At 40.9% G+C, this 15,287-nt stretch overlaps 2 protein-coding genes across 6 annotated transcripts; both read left to right on the plus strand.

Moving 5' to 3' along the window:
- The first annotated feature begins 200 nt into the window (after positions 1–200).
- LOC116328167 (protein FAM98B-like) lies at positions 201–5,423 on the plus strand. The gene is made up of 8 exons (XM_031749888.2): positions 201–295; positions 460–566; positions 1,237–1,362; positions 1,465–1,721; positions 1,819–1,899; positions 1,988–2,104; positions 4,173–4,319; positions 4,435–5,423. Exons 1-8 carry the CDS (start codon positions 252–254, stop codon positions 4,588–4,590), a joined length of 1,035 nt encoding a protein of 344 aa, XP_031605748.2. The 5' UTR covers positions 201–251; the 3' UTR covers positions 4,591–5,423.
- A 3,264-nt stretch (positions 5,424–8,687) lies between these two features.
- LOC120432933 (coiled-coil-helix-coiled-coil-helix domain-containing protein 2-like) lies at positions 8,688–15,037 on the plus strand. Of its 5 annotated transcripts, none has more exons than XR_005608208.1 (3): positions 8,688–11,269; positions 14,138–14,210; positions 14,896–14,959. XR_005608208.1 is itself a non-coding variant. In XM_039598337.1 (3 exons), the coding sequence occupies exons 1-3, from the start codon at positions 10,144–10,146 to the stop codon at positions 11,816–11,818; spliced, it is 312 nt and encodes a 103-aa protein (XP_039454271.1). In that variant the 5' UTR covers positions 8,691–10,143; the 3' UTR covers positions 11,819–14,115. The 5 variants fall into 5 exon arrangements, 1 of the variants encoding a protein (XP_039454271.1); XM_039598337.1 differs by lacking the exons at positions 14,138–14,210; positions 14,896–14,959 and adding an exon at positions 11,793–14,115 and having other exon boundaries at positions 8,691–10,275; positions 11,116–11,269; XR_005608210.1 differs by lacking the exons at positions 8,688–11,269; positions 14,138–14,210 and adding an exon at positions 14,234–14,607 and having other exon boundaries at positions 14,896–15,037.
- Positions 15,038–15,287: the final 250 nt, after the last annotated feature.

The following is a 15,287-nucleotide window of genomic DNA, read 5'->3' on the forward strand; positions in this document are numbered from 1 at the left end:
AATTTTTCATACACTTGCTCCACAATCTTGTACTTTTGTGTTCATATTTTGTAAAATCGTTGGACATTCTGTAATTTATCCTTTATTTATTAATTCCGTTACTAGTGAATGACTTGGTTATTTATGAAGTTGTTGCGCGCACTCCGGCCAGCAGGGGGCGGTGAGCGTCCTGGGTGTTAAAGGAGGAAGCACTCCTTGTAAACACACTTGAACTTCGCAGAGTAAAGAATAAGCCGTGCAGGTCTGTCTTCATGGAGAGGAACGCGGGGACAGTTTCAGCCATTAAAGCTCTGGGGTGATTAATATGTTTGTTTTTCGTCGTTACGAAACTTTAATTTGAGAAGAGAAACCTTATTCTCTGCCTGCTTTTGGGGCTTTTGATGTATAATGACACTTGCCGATACGCCTGACGGGTGAACGGGTAATCTCACCTGTCGCCTCCACTTACTTCCTGGTCAGGTACCCGGGCAGCCGCTGTCTCTCCCGGTGCAGATGTGACGAGCTTCCCTGCCCGCTGCTCAGCTGGCTGTGCGCAGAGCTCAGGACTCTCTGCCCGGAGCTACGAGGTGAGGCTCAGGCCTGAGATTTTCATTCATAAAATTTTTGAGAGAGGCTTTTTTTATGTTTAACTATTGCCTGTAATACAGAACATATTCTCCCAAGGAAGGAGGAAACCATCTCACGATTGTGGATTTTTTACTGTCTCACGCAGAAGGGTCAATGTGGTCTCAAGTGGGCCGACCGAGCAAAGCATCTGCTTAAGAATCGACCTAACTTTTTATATAATGTAAAACAAAATGCAAGTCCTTTCTGAAAACATCCACATTAATTCACCAAACCAGTTACAGAACAGCCGATTTAAATGCCTTTAATAAATAAAAATAACAGGATATTTTTACACGTATATCGTAGTTGACAGATGCTCTACAAAAGCAAAACATCTTCACATGTAGAGTAGAATTGGATTTGGAAACATCTGGATAGTGACACAATTTTCATAATTTTACCCGCAATTAATTTAATATGGAACTAGTGAGATGCACTTCACATTAGCTGTAATTTATATGCATTATATAACTACAACCAAAACATGCTTTGGTAAACAAACTGATGAAAGAGAGGAACAGGTTACTGAATACTATGTTACAAATATAAGCATGAAAAAAAAATCAGATCTCTCTGACTTAACTTGCAGTGAAATGTGTTAAATAAACTGGCTTAATTGTCCTTTTTTAGACTCAGGAGGGTCAGGTGATGTGCTGCTGGCGGGAGAGCTGAAAAATGTACTATCAAACATATCCTCTCCCCTCGCTGTGCTGACCTCTGAGGTGCTGGAGCCCTCCACTCTCAACAAAGTCGCTGGTGAGAAACAGGACTGTGGTGGATACTGTTGTAGTAAGAACAGATGATTGCAGTGCTCGTGGATTTTGATGGTTCTTAAAACCTCTTTTGCACATCTTGCAGAGTTCCTTGTATCAGAATTGCAAGCAGCTCGCATTATCAAGTACAAAGAGTCACATCCTGACGAGCGGGCGACAGAAGCGGACTCTGAAAAAGAGCAGCGAGTTGAAGATCTGAGCCGTGACTTTTGTGAGGAAAACGAAGGCGATGACGGTTCAGGTGAAAACAGGAGGAAGGCAGAGATGCAAGCAGAATGGATTTTACTTCTGCGTGCTCTCAACATGGACGCCTCCTCTCGGTTTGAGGACGTTTTGAACGAGGTAAACTTGAAATAACAGAGATTGAGCCATGAATAAATTGCGAATACAGACTGAGAAGCATTGAAAGAGGAGTTTAAAAACATTTGCTTTAACGCAGGTGAATGCAAGGCTTTCTCGCCTACCAAGTGGAGACATGACCAACCCTCTTCTCAGCAGCAGCCTCAGCTCAGAGCAATGGGTAAGGTGCCAGGCCTGTTTTCAGCTCACAAGACTTTAGACGTGACTCTAATGTGGCATTTACATCTTTGCCTCTTTCTGTTTCTCAGCTTCAAGTGAAAAAAATGAATGAAATTCTGTCCGAGGACTATCGGCGTCGGCGACAAATGATGGTCACGCGCTTTCAGGTTACGCTTGAATCATTTGCATGGGGAGAAAAACAAAAGGTAGGAATGTTAAATAACTCTGTTTATAAACTCCTACCGAAGGGGATCATTTGCCTGTTAGCTGGGTTATTTTACTCTGAGCCTTGGTTCATCTCTTCAGTCCATTCCCTTTTAATGAGGAAATCTTAGTTCAGCAGTGGTAGTGCGTGAGGGAGCTTCGGACTGCCCATCTACCTGCAGAGGGCGTCTCCTGTCAGATGTGGGCACTGTAAAAATGTGCTCTTGTGGCCCTTACCTGGGCTGCTGTCAGTCTGTCAGACAGCTGCAGACAAGAGCAAAGTTCTAACATGCAAAGAGCTGAAGTTAAACAGTGTTAAAAACAATGAAAAGTGTGCACTGTAGCGCCTTTCTCAGCTTTTCATAATGTATTTTTTCCACTTCTGGTGAACTCTGCTGTACCTTATTCTGGCCCACTTTTCAACCAATCAGCATTTAACTGATGCACAGTGTCGTCCACATCGGGCACTGCACAGTTGAGATTTTGTTCGATTGCAATGGTGATTTAAAAACCTGCCTCCAGAGGCAAATACTGACACAACCTTGGTAGAATAAATTAAGCACAAGGCAGATTTCTTCTACTTGGGTGCCCCTCGCAAACAGAAGCTTTGAACAGCAGGTGGGGTTTTTACATTGGAAGTTGGATTTTGGAGCTGGGAGTGATTTCGTACATAAGTTAACCACATGGCAGGCTTCCAGGAAGTGTCTGGAGTATAACATAATGATTATTCATTTATTTACTGTGCTTAAAAATGGCACCTCAGCACAGAGAGCCTGGTCAGTACCACGTGTATGGTTTATTTAGCAGTCACAAATACAGAACAGTGGTTGTACAGATTACAAGTTCTCACCGCAGCCAGCTTGGATTACAAAGTTAGGGTTGGTGTGATCTCTGACTTTTTACGTGGGAAGTCCGACTTGATTCAGGGTTTTAGCTGAAAATTCCAGCTGCAAACTTGAAATTTCCAACTTCTCACTGAAATTGGAATACAGCACGGATCCACGAGATGACCATTTTAAGGGTGTCTTTAGCGTCTGATATCAGTTGAATGCAAGAGTAGTAAAGAAGTGATTGAAACTGAGCGTTTTGTGTAGTCTGAAGCCTAAATAATAATGGATTGGATTTATATAGCGCTTTTCAAGGCACCCAAAGCGCTTTACAATGCCATTATTCATTCACGCTCACATTCATACACTGGTGGAGGCAAGCTACGGTGCTTAGTTTATGCTTAGTTTGCAGGGATTACTTGTTCATATGCTTACCTCATTTAAAACTTTGACTGTTTAAATATGAGAATAAATACAAAAGAAAATATGGCACGGAATAGGTCCACTTTAATGTGACTGAGAATGAAGAAAACCAGGTTAGAGTAACATTTGTGAAGACACTTAGCGGCACTCGGAAGTTTATTTAATGCACAAAATTAGCTGTGGTTCTTCATTTGCATCTGAATCAAATATCTCCAAAATGGATGAGAACCCTGCCTTCTCTAACACCTGTAACAAGTAGAGTGTATGTAATAAAGGAGATAAGCAGCACATCTGAAGCCTTAATCTGAGATTTTGACTGTCATCATCTTATTTTCATCTTCAAACTGAAGGAGGGTGGATCCGAGTAACAAACCAAGGGACACTGCGTGTTGCAGGACTGACTTGTTAATTGCAGGTTAGGCGTTCCCTGATTCATCATCTTTATCTTTTTTTTAGATCCTTCATGGTGCCATAATTTTTAAAATGAACGCCATAGTAAACCGGAATAAAACTGCTGACTGAGATGATAAACTCATTAGGAGGGTGTTTACTCGCTCATAAATTTAGTGAGAACCCATTTGTCTAATGTCCTTTTGCAAACAAAGGGGCCTAGGCTATGTTGAATCTTTATATACAGTAAATGTCTGTTACTGTCTGCAAGATCACTGCGTTATTAGGACAACACTGACATCGTGTGGTCTGACTGAACTGCAACAGACTACTTTTATGTCAGTCGGCTTTAGGCCATCGTCAGAGCATGTGCTGGTGACGCAGAAGATAAATATCGGACATCTCCATTCAGTCCATCCTTTATTTACAGGAGCGCAGTGCTGCGCTGGCTTCGGCACCTAATCTTGCGTCCCTCATTGGCTCCTCCCAAGTGTCTCCATCTCTGCTGCTCGCTGCCAGAGAGGATCAGTCCTTCATTGACCCGGTCAAAGCTGGAACAAGCACCTCTGTTTACAAGGTACAATCATGAATGTGTCTGTGATCCTTAATGATCCTTAAGTAATCCTTAAGTAAACATTTTCTTTTTCTTTTCTTACTTTTGTTGTTGTTGTTTTTTTTACTGTTGTCACTAGACGTTGATGGGCAGCGTGCCAGACAGAGGAGGACGACCTGGGGAAATTGAGCCTCCTATGCCAGCATGGACAGGGAGAAGCTCAAAAGGCAGCAGAGGGGGATGGGGAGGCGGACAATCTCATAAGCATAAGAAGAAGAAAGGGAAAAAAGATTAACTTGTCCTCCTTTTTGGCCTTACTCATCAATTTAAGAAATAAGTGATCATTTTGCTTTATTGAAATCCTTGTTGCGAGGTAAACTACGATTGGGAAGTGCTGTATATAATTTTGTAGTTATAAATCTGTGTATAATTTATAGTTATAAGTCATGCACATACCAGATTGTGTACATTTCTATAAAAAGCAATGAAGTACTGGTACATGACCAGATATTTTGGTAAAAGAGCAGAAAATGGAAAAAATGTTGGCTTTCCACATTTATCAGTAGGTTTGTTTAAGAATAAACCTCTGAAACACACATCTGTTGGTATTTTGTGCAATTTACATAAAGCATTTTTTAAGGATTATTGCATGAATATTTTATGCTCACTTCACATTTTGGAGACAAGAGTTCCTCTTGCCTTTTTTAGGTGATTTCCTAAGATAGCAAACATGTTTATGTGGAATGAAAAAGCCTCACTTACATCTTACAAAACTAAAAGGACCAGTTGGTGAAGGGTGACTTTGAATATCTAAGAATGTTGTTTTATTGTTACACATTAACCAAGACTCACTTCCCCCTGAGAGAGCTCCTTGGTACAGCATTGAGTCTTCTCTCTAAGTCTAAATTGCCTAAAGAAGGAAAAGATCATCCAAATATTAATTATCTTAAATATATTTGGAATAAACTGGTTTCAGTCTTTAATTTTGATCTTGCCAAACCCAAAGTTGTGCTAAGGTAAAGCTCATTTTGACCAGAAGTTCTAGTAGTCCACAGTGATGTATTGAAATAATTTCAAGATCTTGTACACCAGTTTAATAAACAACAGTTTCAATTGTTTTATCTGAAACTCCACCCTCAACCATCTGAATTCTGCAGATAGTTATGGATTAGATTAAGTACCTGTTGTTACGGGTTCGAAATTGAGGATGAGAGTAAAACAATGATAGTCCAGAAAAGGTCGTTCAAACAATTGATTTTAATGAATGCACACCGCGTGGAGAGGTGCAAACTGCAGAACAGTTGTACATCTCTACCCAAAATACACTCTAGATTGCTTTTATAACATCAGGGTATTGTAACGCCCCTTCTTGCGCTTTCAAACACATAATTTGCATGTCCAGAACATTCATGTATTTTAAGAATTAAATGCAACATAGAGGTTCCTCCTTGTGGCATACTCTTCCGAATATGGTGATGACCTAAGGCCTTTGAGGTCACCATGGACTGGACATCCTTCTGTCACCTGTAACTAAGCAAACTCAAATACCACAAGAAGCTGAATACATTCAGGCCTTTGCTCAGCTACTATTTTACTGTAACAATATACTCAGCATATGAGTTATGATACATATATATTTAACTCAATCATTTTAAAGTAGTTATAACTGCACCTGTAATAAAAATGTTAATATTTGATTATGATAACCCCTATAATATAAATTATAACATAATGCCAGCAACTTCAATAAACACTTTGATGAAATGATACTTAATGCAATGATAAAGATGATGGTTATGAACAGTAACCATAAAATAATTCCTATAATTCTTCACTGTGAACTTTAGGAAATGCTATTTTAACATCTTCTCTGTTGATTCAGAGCCTGGACAAAAAGGCCTCTTGAGTTTTCAAAAAAACAAAAAAAACAAAAGAAAAAACATGAGAAAGTGGTTTAAGTCTGAAATTGGATGAGAAAGGACTTCTAGGAATACTGAAGTAACGGCTGATGCAAAGAACATCTTGATCAATTTAAGATTATGAATTGCTTTTAACAAGCTGGGACCACATCCTTATTTAAGTTTGATAACAGCAGATTGAGAAAGCACAAATTGAAGCTGCGGTTTGGGAACGGCCTCAGAGGGGACTGGCAGCAGATCCCAGGCCAGGCAGATCTAATGAGAAGTGACTGAATTGGGAAAAAAGGAGAGAAGAACAGCTTGTGGCGCAGGAGGCATATACCAGCGCAGGAGGTGTGGTCCTGCACCTGAAATTCAGATAAATTATCTCCAGTTATTGGACACCATACAAGTTTTGAGAATAGGGGTGAAAGATGCAAAAATATCCTTTGCTAAAGAGCTTCTGATTTCTTTCCACTGTTCTGCAGTGATGGACACAACATGTGGGGCAGAGTTGAAGTTCCGATTTTAATTGGGAGTAACCAGAATTGACAAGATTAGACGTGATTGTTTCAGAAGGACAGCTTGTATTCAGCAGCTGGAGACAAAGTTGGAGAGGCAAGGCTGAAAAGGTTTGGACATGTGCAGAGGAGGGATAGTGTATGTTGAAGATAGAGGTGCCAGGCAGGAGGAGACATGAAGATTCATGGATGATATCTGATTTAGAGAAACTAAATCACATGCAAACAATAATTAACTTATTTTATGACACACATGCGTTTAAATGTGTTATTTTCTTCTTAAACATTCTTGGAAACATATTTACTTACCACCCAACTTATCTAGAAAAAAAAATCTTATTGACTCAAAAAGTAAAGGCAGAGTATTTGCATCCACAGACCATTTTTACTTATACACACCAAGTGATTTATTTTACTGTCAAATACAGGGAGTGCAGAATTATTAGGCAAATGAGTATTTTGTCCACATCATCCTCTTCATGCATGTTGTCTTACTCCAAGCTGTATAGGCTCGAAAGCCTACTACCAATTAAGCATATTAGGTGATGTGCATCTCTGTAATGAGAAGGGGTGTGGTCTAATGACATCAACACCCTATATCAGGTGTGCATAATTATTAGGCAACTTCCTTTCCTTTGGCAAAATGGGTCAAAAGAAGGACTTGACAGGCTCAGAAAAGTCAAAAATAGTGAGATATCTTGCAGAGGGATGCAGCAGTCTTAAAATTGCAAAGCTTCTGAAGCGTGATCATCGAACAATCAAGCGTTTCATTCAAAATAGTCAACAGGGTCGCAAGAAGCGTGTGGAAAAACAAAGGCGCAAAATAACTGCCCATGAACTGAGAAAAGTCAAGCGTGCAGCTGCCAAGATGCCACTTGCCACCAGTTTGGCCATATTTCAGAGCTGCAACATCACTGGAGTGCCCAAAAGCACAAGGTGTGCAATACTCAGAGACATGGCCGAGGTAAGAAAGGCTGAAAGACGACCACCACTGAACAAGACACACAAGCTGAAACGTCAAGACTGGGCCAAGAAATATCTCAAGACTGATTTTTCTAAGGTTTTATGGACTGATGAAATGAGAGTGAGTCTTGATGGGCCAGATGGATGGGCCCGTGGCTGGATTGGTAAAGGGCAGAGAGCTCCAGTCCGACTCAGACGCCAGCAAGGTGGAGGTGGAGTACTGGTTTGGGCTGGTATCATCAAAGATGAGCTTGTGGGGCCTTTTCGGGTTGAGGATGGAGTCAAGCTCAACTCCCAGTACTACTGCCAGTTTCTGGAAGACACCTTCTTCAAGCCACTGCTTGAAGGAAGAAGTCTGCATCCTTCAAGAAAAACATGATTTTCATGCAGGACAATGCTCCATCACACGCGTCCAAGTACTCCACAGCGTGGCTGGCAAGAAAGGGTATAAAAGAAGGAAAAACTAATGACATGGCCTCCTTGTTCACCTGATCTGAACCCCATTGAGAACCTGTGGTCCATCATCAAATGTGAGATTTACAACGAGGGAAAACGGTACACCTCTCTGAACAGTGTCTGGGAGGCTGTGGTTGCTGCTGCACGCAATGTTGATGGTAAACAGATCAAAACACTGACAGAATCCATGGATGGCAGGCTTTTGAGTGTCCTTGCAAAGAAAGGTGGCTATATTGGTCGCTGATTTGTTTTTGTTTTGTTTTTGAATGTCAGAAATGTATATTTGTGAATGTGGAGATGTTATATTGGTTTCACTGGTAAAAATAAAGAATTGAAATGGGTATATATTTGTTTTTTGTTAAGTTGCCTAATAATTATGCACAGTAATAGTCACCTGCACACACAGATATCCCCCTAAAATAGCTAAAACTAAAAACTACTTCCAAAAACATTCAGCTTTGATATTAATGTGTTTTGTGGGTTCATTGAGAACATGGTTGTTGTTCAATAATAAAATTATTCCTCAAAAATACAACTTGCCTAATAATTCTGCACTCCCTGTATAAGGGCTCATATCCAAGCCAAGGTCAGCAGAAATTACTTATTCTTTTGCAAAACGATTATTCTATTGCAAAAGTATTACAGTCAGTGCACAGTCATATTTTTGTCATCTCGTTGCCATTACTGGTGCGCTTGGTGTCCACATTAGTGACACTCTTCTTGGTAGTCGGATTTTAATTGGAAGTAACCAGAATTGACTAACGGTCACCGAATGTAAAGTAAACGCTTTACATTCAGCGATCGTTGGAGAATCCCCAAGTTTGCCAACCGCCAATAGCATTTACAAATTTGTCTCCCGACTGTCCCACTGTTTTTTATTTAAGCAAATATGCCAATAGGAAGCAGAAGCCGGGCGTCGAGGATGCCCCCTCCAGCCAGGTAACACTTGGGGTTTAATTCCCTTTTGTTAAAGAAAGGTAGAGTAGATATTTTTAGTTAGCACAAATGCTAACGTTTAGGTAATGTCATAGTGCCGTATGTTAGCTAGGAAAGTGCAGGTCATGAGGTGCTTCAAGTAGCTTATAAAGATCATTTCAATTTAAACCTCAATTGCTGGTTAATCTGGGTATTGCTCAGAAAGTTACTGTGTTATGAAAATGATGAAGGTCATTGTCTTTATCGTGGTTTCCTCTGTAAAAATCCCCACATGCTAGCGAAGCCAGTGGAGTTGCATCAACTTCTATAGTTTTGTCTTCTAACCTGCAGCTAAACTGAGACTTTATTCTTCCGAGTTATAATTAAATAAGTCGCACAAGGGTTGGAAGTATTTCTGTTTCTCTTCTCCTTGTGGGAAGTATAATCCCTCTGTCCTCATTTCTCTTTCACTAAATATATCCAAAACTAAGCTGAATATATAGCTGAAACTAAGAATTGCAAGAACACTTTTGACTCTTGGTGCTTAATAATTTGTACCAATGTCTCCACCTGTAAGGCCAAGCTGCATAGGGAAAGACTGATTATTTTCCACAGTGACATGTTGTTTAAAGTTCACTTTGAACACAGGTGGGCTTACTTTATCCAGCTACAGGATAACACTTTTTCTTAGCAAGTGAAGAACAGATCCCAGGAGGAGACGCAAATCCCTTTGTGGTTGCATCAAGAAGAGCATCTGAATATTATTCTCGCTTGTGAATAAGTGATCAGCTGAAAGTAGCTCTTTGTTGTCTTACTAGTGTGGAGATATTCTCCGAATCAGAGCTTCACCTTTATCTAAGCTTTCATAAACCTTTGCTGTGATTCAGAGTAATAGCTGGAATAACAGATGTCAGCTCATATCTGTTTTTGATTGTGTTTGGACTAAAAAGTTCTTAACAAAACGCTTTTGTTACAGCCGGGCTCCACCGTCCTCACCACCTACGGCCCGGGCTCCACCATCCCCACCACCTACGGCCCCGGTTCCCCCCCTACGCACCGGCTCCGTCCGCTGTCGGCACACCATCTGGGCAATGTATGTTTGCCCAGATGGCGTCTACAGCCACTGGGGTGGCAGTAGGGTCGGGGGCAGGGGCCACGGTTACACAGACTATGACGGGAGGTTTGGGTGGAGGACAGTCAGAGCCTGCCAGGCCTGACATCACTCAGGTAAGCCCAGGTTTAGCCAGCCACAGGACTGGAACAGTTTCAAGGAAGATTAGGGTGTCCGAGACACGGTATGCAGGGCCTTTGCACCACAGAGCAGGTGAAAAACAAACACCACATTTTATGTAACACATGGATGCAGTTACATGCACTGTGGTAGCTCAATATAATAACAGCCAGATGGAAACAATATGATGAATATTGAGACTTTTAACTAAAAGCAGTGAAGGAATCATCTTGCTTTCATTAAGACTCTTGAGTGCAATCCATGCTGGTCGATTAGAGATGAATTACTCAATCTGGGTTTTTTTTTTTTGGTTTTTTTTTATGTTTACACATGTGATAAGTTTAATTTGAAAATACAGACACAGCTGCTGCTGAAGGAAAACATCAGTTATGAAAAATATTTGGGGTGTTTATAACCAAAACAAAAGTCCAAAGGCCAAATGTGGTTTATTTACATTCACACAAGTGCAGGGAAATATGCATAATGATGTTTGTCTCATTAACCCTGAACCCAGTACATCACTATTATCTTTATGCAGTTACATTCATAGTAGAATTTAAGATATGAGTGATGACCAATCATTTACTCTGCTTTTACTACTGCTTTTCTTTATGACAGAAAGGACTGAGAAACCACACGCACTTGAGCAGATTGAGGATTGCAGTTTTAGATATTTCAGCATTTTTATCGATAGATGTGTAAATATATTTACTTTGTGTCATTGATGGAAGATATTCCATCATTGTGATACAGAACTGAAGCTCGTTGTGACATGTTAAACTCTGTTTTGATCTTTATCACACACATGATTTAATTCTCTGTCTTGTGTGTATTAGGAGCCGTACCAGCAGGTGGGGCCTCAGCAGCAGCAGCAGCAGCAGGCCTGCTCTGAAGAGATGAGGAGTTTTTTGGCCTGTGCCATAAACACAAGCGACCTGAAGGTGTGCGAGGGCGTCAACGAGGCGCTCAAAAAGTGCATTTTTGCAAATGGTAAGTGAAACACGTCCAGGCTTTGTATAAATGGAGACTGCTTTGTGTCTTATAGTCGTTGCTTTTCATCATTATTAGTAATTTGATATATTTAAAGTGAGTGTAGTTATGAAATGCTATAGTTCCTGTTGCATTTGCGGCAAGCTAAACATTTACTACGTATGGGGGGTAGACGCACAAGCTGTTGCACATTTTCAGCATGCTCCTTTCATCGCACATAAAATTCTGTTTAAGTACTCGATCTTTCTCATGCATATCAAACAGATTGACATCAGGCTGTTGCTTTTTCAGTCTCATTTTTCTCTTTTCAAACTGAGTTTAACCCAGCAAGCATCGAGGCTTTGAATGAGCCCTTAGTCGCTCACATATCAAAGCCAAATCCCTTTGCACTATTCTAAACTCCTGTAATACCCAGTGTGGCCATAAGGGGGAGCCTTAACCCAAGTATGTTAAGTCAGTTTAAACAATTTAAAGTATTAACTGTCCTTTTTTTTTTTTTTTTTTTTTTTATCTCTTTCTACAGGTCTGTCATTAGAAGACCTGCTGTAAATCAATTTTTTCTAATATTATTCTTTGATTGTTTTATTTTTTTTAATGGTTTCATTTCATTTCATTCATTTTTTAAAAAATTAATATCTTGAATCAATTATAAATCTACTTAATCACTAATCATTGTAAAATTTAATAAAGTGTTAAATTGTAAATAGACTGGTTCTTATACCCTGTTTAAAGTAAATGTTTAGCTAAACATTTACTACGTGACAGGGGATTTCTTAAGAATCACCCCGCAGTTCTTCAGCTTGAGACACCTGAGTTAGAAAACACAAACACTGCAGTTGTCTTTACTCGCGAGGGCAGTCATGGATGCACGACCTGCGTCTCATCACTGTCTGCGTGCTTTATTTATACTTTTCTGTGTGTGTGTGTGTGTGTGTGTGTGTGTGTGTGTGTGTGTGTGTGTGTGTGTGTGTACGTACAAATAAAACAGAGTTATTCTAAGAACTCAGAGCTGAGGTTCCCCTTTTTCTAAATCTGTATGTTCTTACAGAAAGAGGAAGCTGTAAGTTGTTTATCACACAAGTTATTAGGTGAAAAGTCACATAGACATGTGGTTTGCTTAGTGATCCATAAAAGGGCACATTTCATGTAGCTGATCACATTATGTACAATTTTCTTTTAACATTCCCTCCTGTTTATCAGAGAAATGAAATGTACATGTTATCACTAAGTACCGATTTGTCTTTCACATTTTCAGTTACTACATAATTAGTTGCACTTCATTTTCATCTTACAAATAGGAAAATGAGTCTTCATGATCTTCCTTGGTTTTTGGTACATCTGCATATGCTGTGAGTGACAAACTTATCATCTGTGAGATTACAGCTTTTAAACAAGGAATAACTCAAGTAAAGAAAAGCAAAATAAAACCAGGGAAACTCCAACGCCGATCAACAGTCTCTATAGAATCTGAAGCCATGTTTAAAGAATGTACAGGTGCAGCACGTGGTGTTGAATAAGACACTCAATCCTCCTTTCTCAGCCAGGATCATGTCCAGTGCTACACGATGTTTCATTACAGCAATTCTGAGAGCGTCTATTTCTTGGTTTTGTCCCTCGTTGACCTTCCAGGATGCATTGAGGAACAAGCCGAATCTATAGTCCAGTGTCTCACTTCTGAGAACATGTTTTCCAACTCCTGCCCACGGGAAGAGTGGGTTGAGTACCTTTTGTCCAGTTGTCCAGAGTTTGAATTCTTCAGGTACGTCGGTTCCCCAGATTGAGTCATGTGGTCTGACTGTTGAAGTTGAGCGTTTCTTCCTGGATGAGGATGTTGATGTTGTTGTGCACTTTACACAAGTCATTCTGAAGGTGTGGTCGGAGATCAGAATTAGTGCACCTGTTCCAGGGTGTTTCCCATAAATGGTTGTGTTAATACGCTCGGTATGTGCGAGCAAATGTAACAGTCTTTCTCTGTGGTCCTGTTAAACACCTATCTTTATCAGGCATTTTCATCCAAGGATGGATGTAGTCTCATGTCATGTCCATTAGGTCGAGGTTGTCGTATGTCCATCTTCTCTGTCTGCCTCGTGGCTCAGCTGCTGTTGGCATCAGCTGGGGTCCTGTAAGGGTGAGCTTTGTAGTCAAGGTAACCAGGAGGGTTCCCCTTCCCATGGTTGCACATAGGTCCATCACACCTGCACCTGGCTGCCCTAAAGTTGATCGGATGGAGATTGGAGTGCGGGCTTACCCGACGGGGGCCCAATCAGCACTTCCCCCCCTCACCCCCGAAGCAACCAAGCGTAGGTGAGGCTTCCCTAATGTGCTTCCTCCTTGGTGTCGGGGCTTCCCGGGACCTCAACCTTTTTGCAGTGGCTCTGATGTATCCAGGAGGGTCTCTCTGCAATTTTACAGGCTGTGGGTGTTGTCAATAACACTTGGTATGGGCCTCCCAGCGAGGCAAGCTCCAATTTTTCCTCTGGAGCACCCGTATTAGGACCCAATCGCCTGGTTTCAACCTGCAAGAGACTGGAGAAGAGTCGTACGGCAGTTTATTGTTCAAAACAATATCCTTGTCTTCTAGTAGTTTTGTCATCCATTCTGCCAGAGTTGTTTCTCTGACAGATTTGTCTAAGGGTTCACTTGTCACTGGTAGTGGAAAAGGTCTCCCATGAACAACCTCAAATGGTGTAAGTTTTTGAGGGCCTTGTGTTAATCTCGTGTATTTTTACTAGGCCTATGCATTGAGGCCATGGTCTTCCTGTTTCTGCCATGCATTTTCTGAGTCTCTGTTTTATAGTGCCGTTAGTTCTCTCCCAATGCATACCCTGAATTGGGACACAGCCAGTGTGTTTTTATTCAAACCCACAGGTAAACTGATCTAAGTGTTCAACATGCCGATAGGAAGCAGAAGCCGGACGTCGAGGATGCCCCCTCCAGCCAGGTAACACTTAGGGTTTAATTCCCCTTTTTTAAAGAAAGGTAGAGTAGATATTTTTAGTTAGCACAAATGCTAACGTTTAGGTAATGTCATAGTGCCGTATGTTAGCTAGGAAAGTGCAGGTCATGAGGTGCTTCAAGCCTCCGTCCGCTGTTGGCACGTCCAGCCGCAGCGCTCAGGCAGCCGGGTATGTTTGCCCAGATGGCGTCTACAGCCACTGGGGTGGCAGTAGGGTCGGGGGTAGGCGCCACAATTACACAAACTATGACGGGAGGTTTGGGTGGAGGACACACAGAGCCTGCCAGGCCTGACATCACTTATCAGGTAAGCCCAGCTTTAGCCAGCCACAGGACTGGAACAGTTTCAAGGAAGATTAGGGTGTCTGAGACACGGTATGCAGGTCTGTCATTAGAAGACATTCTTCTCTAGTCCCAGTGTTTCTGTAATTATTCTTATTTGATGTAATTTTATGTTAATTACAGGCTGTTTTTAAATGTAATTTATTTGTTATGGTTTCATTTCATTCAAGTTGTTTTTTCATTATTATCTCGAATAACTAATGAATAACTAATAATTAAAAACTTGAATAAAGTGTTAAATTGTAAATACATATAATGTACAGATATGTTAAACTCTGTTTTGATCTTTATCACACACATGATTTAATTCTCTGTCTTGTGTGTATTAGGAGCCGTACCAGCAGGTGGGGCCTCAGCAGCAGCAGCAGCAGCAGGCCTGCTCTGAAGAGATGAGGAGTTTTTTGGCCTGTGCCATAAACACAAGCGACCTGAAGGTGTGCGAGGGCGTCAACGAGGCGCTCAAAAAGTGCATTTTTGCAAATGGTAAGTGAAACACGTCCAGGCTTTGTATAAATGGAGACTGCTTTGTGTCTTATAGTCGTTGCTTTTCATCATTATTAGTAATTTGATATATTTAAAGTGAGTGTAGTTATGAAATGCTATAGTTCCTGTTGCATTTGCGGCAAGCTAAACATTTACTACGTATGGGGGGTAGACGCACAAGCTGTTGCACATTTTCAGCATGCTCCTTTCATCGCACATAAAATTCTGTTTAAGTACT

This window comes from Oreochromis aureus, linkage group 14 (assembly GCF_013358895.1).
Source record: "Oreochromis aureus strain Israel breed Guangdong linkage group 14, ZZ_aureus, whole genome shotgun sequence".
In the NCBI taxonomy this organism is placed as follows: domain Eukaryota; kingdom Metazoa; phylum Chordata; class Actinopteri; order Cichliformes; family Cichlidae; genus Oreochromis; species Oreochromis aureus.